Here is a 7782-nt window from a genome sequence, read left to right on the forward strand (position 1 = left end):
TTGAGCTGCCTCTTGAAACGGCCGGTTGCACAAGACTTTCCTCTGATGGGTTCCAAACGGCGAACCTGGGGACTTTCGTGGCGACCCCCTTTGGCTTTCCCCGCCAAGGTTTGATTTGTTATCTCCTCGCGTAGCAGTTTATATTATCATTGTCAAGCACGGTTTTAGCACTCGTTACGGCTATCGAACAAGGCTCAGTCGCGAAAGTGACTTAATTATTGCTTGTTATAAGTGAAATGGTTCGAACCTCTAAATGTTGACTTGCCTTTAAGGAACAGCAATTTAACGCTTTGTCTTATTGCTAAATTTTTGAAACAGATACATATTTTTAAAATTTTATTTTGTAATTTGTTCCATTACATTGGCACTATGCCTTTTTGGAATAATTGCAGTTTGTTACTACGTAAAGGAACGAATTGACACCATCGTTACTGAAACCCATTTACAACGAGGGCAATGAGGTCAAAAACATTTAAATTTACACTTTTGCTGCGTAGAAAGCAATGGTTGGGCAATAAAGCAATTATTTACGACACCATCGCCGTACCAGAATTCAGATTGGGTCACCATCGTCGAGGGCAAACAAAAATCGAACAGCAAGCAATCGAGCAGGCAATCGAGTGTCGTGTCGCAGAAGAGGCCTTGAATAACGACAATAATAATAATGATAATAAAAATAAAAGCACGCACTCTACAACAAACCGTCCACCAATTGATCGGTGAGGGTACCATCTTCTTTAATTGACATCCGTTAACGTGACAATCGTGTCACGTTGCCTCTTATCTTTTAGCATAAATCGCATCGGTTCTTTTCCAAGTGGATGCTCCCCAGGTATTGGGGAAATGAGCAGAAGAGCTATCTAGGAAAAAGGATTGCAGTGTGTCCCCAAAATGCAACTACCCTTAATTTCTTCTATTGTTTATCATTTCTTTTCTCGCGTACTTCACACCTGATTTAATCACAAGTCATTATTTTGTACAGAGCCCTACATACCCACTTCGGGGAAGTTAAAACTGCACCGGCTTTTGAAAGGGATAGCGTCGCACTGAATGATTCCAAAAGGGAAAACCTTGCTGCCCCATGGTTTATTGCACATGCACTTGCATTGCAAGGCACGGTGTGGGCCGTACCGTCATCGGTTTATAGCCAACGATCATAAATAAGTTTGTCGAACCTCCCCCCTTTCTTTTCATTTTTTTCTCTGCCCAACTTACCCTCGCATGAAGTGTGAAATGATTGATGAAACAGCTGCTGTGCACGTCATCACCGGAAATATTAGATGCGGCTCGTTTCGGCCGCGCCGTGTGCGGGAGTAGTTGGGGTAAATAAATTGCATTACACGCATCGAAGCGTTCTCGGTGCATGCAATTCAATCCGTTTTTTTTCACTCTCTTTTTGTCCGATGAAAGATAGCGATCCCGGGAGCTGGTGATAATGATGGGAAAAATGCACCGCTTATCGGGACCATTTCGATGCTGAACGACGTTTCTTCGTTTTTCAACCTTCTACGTAAATTATTCACAGGGTGTTTCGTTCACCGGGGTTTTCCGCCTGCCGGTGTTTGCGTGCATTTGGATGAACTGAAAAACTATATTTATAGTTTGATTATACAGTTAAAAATACCGTTTTCAGTCACAGTATTTACTTGGCAAATTGTGCTGTAACAGTTTTTGCAATAATACATTCAAAGATAAGAATTGTTTGTGGTGCCCTAATATTTTCTAATGATCTGCATGTAAATTAAATCCAACAAAAGATCCGGGATGGATTAATCGGTGAATGATCAGTGAGCCTAAACATTCAAAGTGGTATCATAATTGTTACTTACCAATTTAGACGTTGTTGGTGGAATTTATTTTCTTTGCCATTCTAAGGGAACCATTCTGCCTGATAAAGTTATTTCAACTTTAAATAAACACAACCTGGTCGCGTTCCTTCTTCCAAGATTTAAAACCCGTAAATACTATTCACGGTTGTTCAGCAAATATAGCTGGTGCTTCTAGAAAAAGAGGAGTAAAAGAACATCATAAACGATCTGCATCGACTTCTCAGTCTCCATATCAGTTGGAACAACTTGTTGACCGGTCCCGTCATCAACGAACGGTTAATGTAACTTACCAATTAACATGTACTCGACAATTGCCATCATCAACTGGCAAACGAGATGTCGACACATTGCCGACCGAAGGTTCCCGTTCTCGAGTGCACAAATCACCAATAATTTTCCAAGAAAAGCCTGTCCACCGTCTACTTTGATCAAATACCATCGGTTAGCACAGATTCACGGTGCGCAAGGAGCAAAAACTCCTGCATGCGATAAACAAGCAGATGGTGCAACGTTCATCATTCCCGTAAGCTGTCAGTGAGCAATTTGACACGGTACGCGACGGGCTGACCATTTGACAACACGGTTGCGCCGACGTGTTTGGTTTTGGATCGAAGTAAGCCACAAGTTTTACCTGCGGCCCGCGAGCCACTGGAGCCGATGCAGAGATAGCACGTAATGATGCTGCAAATCGATTATTCCTCCTAAATCGACACCAGGGGCCGCTTACGTTGGAAAGTTTGGAAAACAAAATTATCGTGTAGTGATCAATCAAAAACGATGGGGTAAGATTGCGTGATTGTGCTGGGTAATGTGTGCGCTTATTATTTCAAAACCCACTTTGCTCATGAAAAATGATGGTGCCAAACGCTAATTTTCTTCGGCGGGCAACAAATAACATTGCCATCGCGGGAGCGCGGCATCTCGTTGGTGTGTCCTTCTTTTTTATCCGTAGTATGTCCGCTTCCGAGACGAAAGTGTTTGTCGTCAGAGTTGCCGCTGGTATTTCTTTTTTCTTGTTACTGGCGTGAGGTGTAAATGCTAATGGATTGAACGCCGAATTAGTCACGCGATCCGTCGTCCCCGTCGGTAGCGGAAAGGCGGGGGCCCTTTTTGTTGGGGTGTTGGTTTGCTTTAATTTATTGCCCAAGAAGTACCATAATGGATGGGTCTCGTCTCGGCATCCCGAATCTAAATCATCTACCACTGTGATCGTGTGACAAGGTGTATAATTAAATTGTGATTGTATAGTTCCAGTAAAGAGGAGCCTATTTGTTTCTATATGGTTTGGATGTCTAAATTCTAGATCAAAACGTATAGGTTTCAATTTAATTAACTTGGTTGGATACTGTATGTTTATGAAGATTTGAACACACAAACCTTATCTTGTTTCCTTGCAATATTCAAAGGCCATTTATGTACATTAACTTCTTACTCCATCATACAGATGCTATACGTTCTATCATTGTAATCAACCTCTGTCAACCGAGTTTGGAATGTTGCACAAACCCAACTGGTCGGCGGCGTTGGCCAAAAGAAAAATCAACGTAAACCATCAACATTGTCAAGTGCTCATTCAACAGAACTGATAAAAACAGAAAGGTTTGCGTGATCAGTGACAGGAAGGAAAAAAAAAACGCCTGCCATCATATTAAGTGTCTGCTGATAGCGTTCCATTCGCTCCTAACAAATATACCCCCATTTTCTCACAGGTGACATAATCTGCCCTATCGAGCCAAACCGAGACACACCGGGTACGATCATCCATCAGCATGGTTCAATGAGTGGACCGTTTATTTTACTTTTATTACACCAATCGAATTGGTGGTGCTCGTTCATCTTTCCAATCAGCTTTTAACATTGCTGTGATAATGATAAATAGTGATAAGCACGGGCTCTATTGCCGACCAATTTCAACTTGCTTTCGTTCGTTCGTTACAGCCAGCAAAACTGCGGGTGGGACAGCGCCAGAATGGAGCGAGGACTACACGATCGCGATCGGGTAGGGTTGCAGGACCAGGTGCTACTGGAGGACTACCACAGTGAGGATGCGTTCATAGACAACCTGAGAAAGCGGTTTCAGGAAAATTTGATCTATGTAAGTTGAGTTTTGGGCTTATGCTATATTAAGTTAAGTAATGATAATGTTAATTCTAATGCTATCCACTTCTTCATCCATGCTCGCTTGTAATATTGATTTTTATACAGTAGAATTTACTTTGGCTTTGGCATTTTCCTAACATCATCAACAAGCTAAAAACACGACATGCTGCACGAAACCAGATAGTTTTAATCCTTTACTGACAACACCGCAAACAAAAAAACCGAGGGGTCCAGTCTCTGTCTCTAACGAATTCCCTATTGATCGTTAATCAAAATGTATTAGGAATCGAATTACCACCGTGTAGAGTTAAGGGGTTGCAATGGCATTGGATTCCTGCTGCAAATTGCAGACGTTTGTTGCATGTTTTTATCGATTTTTTTTTGTTTTCCTCCTATCGTCTCCCCTACATGCACCCAGACGTATATCGGGCACGTACTGATATCGGTCAACCCATACAAGGAGCTCCCGATCTACACCGAGAATGACGTGAAAGAGTACCGGAAGCGACACTTTTTCGAGGCCCCGCCACATGTGTAAGTAGTGTCAGTGAACCGCGCGTCACGTTTGAATTGAGTCACCGAGACAGCCTGGCGGCGGTTCAAAAATAACCCAACCCAAATGTGCGTGCCTTGTTACCGAACCGTTCCCTGGTTCTTTTGTCCCCTCACCCGACCAGGTTCGCCCTGAGCGACAACGCGTATCGTTCGCTGACCGAGGAAAACCGAGGCCAGTGTATTTTAATTTCGGGCGAAAGCGGCTCGGGCAAGACGGAAGCGTCGAAGAAGGTGCTACAGTTCATTGCGGCCGCCACCGGGCATACGCACAATGTGGAGGGCGTCAAGGATAAGCTGCTGCAGAGCAATCCGGTGCTAGAGGCGTTCGGGAATGCGAAGACGAACCGGAACGACAACTCTTCCCGCTTCGGAAAGTACATGGACGTGCAGTTCGATTATGCGGGCGTCCCGGAGGGTGGCAACATTCTGAACTATCTGCTGGAGAAGTCGCGCGTGGTGCACCAGAGCGCCGGTGAGCGGAATTTCCACATCTTCTACCAGCTGCTTGCCGGCGCGGACGATAACCTGCTGCGGGAGTTACACCTGAAGCGGAACCTGGACACGTACTACTACCTGAGCGACGGGGTAAGTTGCCATAGCGTCATTAAGCGAACCAAGGGGTGGTAGTAGCATTACATTAATCATTCTGTGTATGACATTGCGTCCGTCAGGCTAATGGTAACGTGCCGAATATCCGTGATGCCGATAATTTCCGTGTCGTGCAGAAGGCGATGGCCGTCATTGAGATCGCTGATCAGGAGCAGCGTCAAATTCTCGACATCGTGGCCGCTGTGCTGCACATGGGCAACGTGGGATTCACGGAGGAAGAAGGCAAGGCGAAAATTTTGAAACCAGAATCCGTAACCGCGATTGCAAAGGTAAACAGAGAAACATGTAAAACATAAATGATGTAATATTATAACTATTTGAAACTGATATACCCTTTTTTCCTACAGCTTCTGGGATGCAATGAGGAGCAGTTGACGAATGCGTTTACGCACCGAACAATTGAGGCCCGGGGTGAAATTGTAACGAGCCCACTGAATCGGGATCTCGCCATCTACGCCAGAGATGCCCTGGCAAAAGCGGTGTACGACCGACTGTTCAGCTGGCTGGTGTCGCGCATCAACACCTCGCTCCACTCGGAGGGCATTGAGAAGAAAAACAGCGTGATGGGCATCCTGGACATCTATGGGTTTGAGATATTCAAGAAGAACAGCTTCGAACAGTTCTGCATCAACTTCTGCAACGAGAAGCTGCAGCAACTGTTCATCGAGCTGACGCTGAAGCAGGAGCAGGAAGAGTATCTGCGCGAGGGCATCGAGTGGGTACCGGTGGAGTACTTCGACAACAAGGTTATCTGCAATCTGATCGAGGAGAAGCACAAGGGCATCGTGGCGCTGATGGACGAGGAGTGCCTCCGGCCGGGCGATCCGACCGATCTAAGCTTCCTGGCGAAGATGAACGATAATCTTGGCTCGCACCCGCATTACATTTGCCACAGCCGCGCGTCGACAACCGTGCAGAAGACGATGGGCCGCGACGAGTTCCGGCTGGTGCACTACGCCGGCGACGTGACGTACAGTGTGCACGGGTTCTTGGACAAGAACAATGATTTGCTGTTCCGCGACCTGAAGGAGGCGATGGCCGAGTGCAGCAACGGCATCATCAAGAGCTGCTTCCCGGCGGCCGACATCAGCAACAAGCGCCGCCCGGAGACGGCCGTTACGCAGTTCAAGAACTCGCTCAACAACCTCATGGAGATTCTGATGTGCAAGGAACCGTCCTACATTCGGTGTATCAAACCGAACGACCTGCAAACGCACAGCCAGTTCAATGTGGAGCTGGTGCGCCATCAGGTGAAGTACCTGGGATTGATGGAGAATTTGCGTGTGCGCCGCGCCGGGTTCGCCTACCGGCGTACGTACGAGCTGTTCCTGCAGCGCTACAAGTGTCTTAGCCGACAGACCTGGCCACACTTCCACGGTCCCGCCAAGGACGGTGTGCAGATCCTAGCGAACGAGTTGGGCTACGGGAAGGAGGACTATCGTATGGGTAAGACAAAAATTTTCATCCGCTTCCCGAAGACGCTGTTCGACACGGAGGACGCCTTCCAGGCGAAGAAGCACTATCTGGCCTCCATCATCCAGGCTCGCTGGAAAGGCCGCCGACAGCGGCGCCTGTATCTGGAAACGCGTGCCAAGATTATCGTCGCCCAGACATACATACGGCGATACTTGGCCATTCAGGAGCTGAAGCGACGCCGGGAGGCGGCCGCCCGGATTCGTTTCTTCATCAAGGGCTTCATCACGCGGCACGACGAACCGAACGAGTGCAACCGCTCGTTCATCCAGCTCACCAAGCGCCACTGGCTGATGAAGCTCTCCAAGAGCCTACCGACGACGTTCATGAAGCACACCTGGATCGGAGCGCCCAAGCACTGCGTCGAGGCGTCCGCCCTGCTCCGGCAAATGCACAAACTGCACCTGGCGCGCGTGTACCGGGTGGGACTGAACGCGGAAAAGAAACGCCAGCTCGACCTGAAGGTCCTCTCGGAGGCGGTGTTCAAAAATCGGAAGCGCAACTACCCGGAAAGCGTCGGACCGTGGTTCGTGGACGATCGCATTTCGAAGCAGCACGCAACGCAAATCTCCAACTTCACTTCGCTGCAAATGAACGGCGAAAAGCTGCACGTAAGTGTTGTCTCGGTTGTCGATTCGGTGTTGGAGGCAGTTAACTTGCGGAATTTACATTCCTTCTCTTTCTCCTTTTTACCCCTCCACCCCACTGTCCAGTACTCCACACCGGTGATCAAGTACGACCGGCGGGGCTACAAACCACGTGAACGGTTCTTCCTGCTGTCCAATAAGGCGGTCTACCTGCTCGACGGGAAAACGTACAAACAGAAGCACCGGCTACCGCTGGACAAGATCGACTTCTGCATCACCAACGAGCGCGACGGCATCATGCTGATTCGGATTCCGCTCGAGCTGAAGAAAGACAAGGGTGATCTCATACTGGACATTCCTGACATCATCGAGTGCTGCATCTGGATCATGGACGTCACAAACAATCGTAACATTGTGAACATCGTGGACACTGGATCGTAAGTGTTTCTACGACGATCGTATCTGATGTAAACGTTATTAACTGGATTTTTCGAAATTCTTTCCATTTTGTTAGACTGTCCCACAACCTAGTCAGAGGAAAGACTGGCGTCATCGAAATACAGACTGGGCCGCAGCCAAGTATTACTAGGGCCAAGAGTGGTAATTTACTGGTTGTAAGTATCCAATGA

General features: G+C 47.4%; 1 protein-coding gene across 1 annotated transcript; it reads left to right on the top strand.

Annotated features, from left to right (window-relative positions):
* Nucleotides 1–2482: 2482 nt before the first annotated feature.
* LOC131289470 (unconventional myosin IC) lies at nt 2483–7782 on the top strand. Its single transcript, XM_058318737.1, has 8 exons — nt 2483–2611; nt 3768–3924; nt 4348–4463; nt 4607–5069; nt 5156–5362; nt 5441–7177; nt 7280–7590; nt 7668–7782. The coding sequence occupies exons 1-8, from the start codon at nt 2607–2609 to the stop codon at nt 7780–7782; spliced, it is 3111 nt and encodes a 1036-aa protein (XP_058174720.1). The 5' UTR covers nt 2483–2606.

Source organism: Anopheles ziemanni, chromosome 3 (assembly GCF_943734765.1).
Source record: "Anopheles ziemanni chromosome 3, idAnoZiCoDA_A2_x.2, whole genome shotgun sequence".
Classification (NCBI taxonomy): Eukaryota; Metazoa; Arthropoda; class Insecta; order Diptera; family Culicidae; genus Anopheles; species Anopheles ziemanni.

Coding starts and splice junctions, on each gene's coding strand:
- LOC131289470 (XM_058318737.1), top strand. Junction 7,178..7,279: donor TGAACGGCGAAAAGCTGCAC/GTAAGTGTTGTC, acceptor CCCACTGTCCAG/TACTCCACACCGGTGATCAA. Junction 7,591..7,667: donor AACATCGTGGACACTGGATC/GTAAGTGTTTCT, acceptor CCATTTTGTTAG/ACTGTCCCACAACCTAGTCA.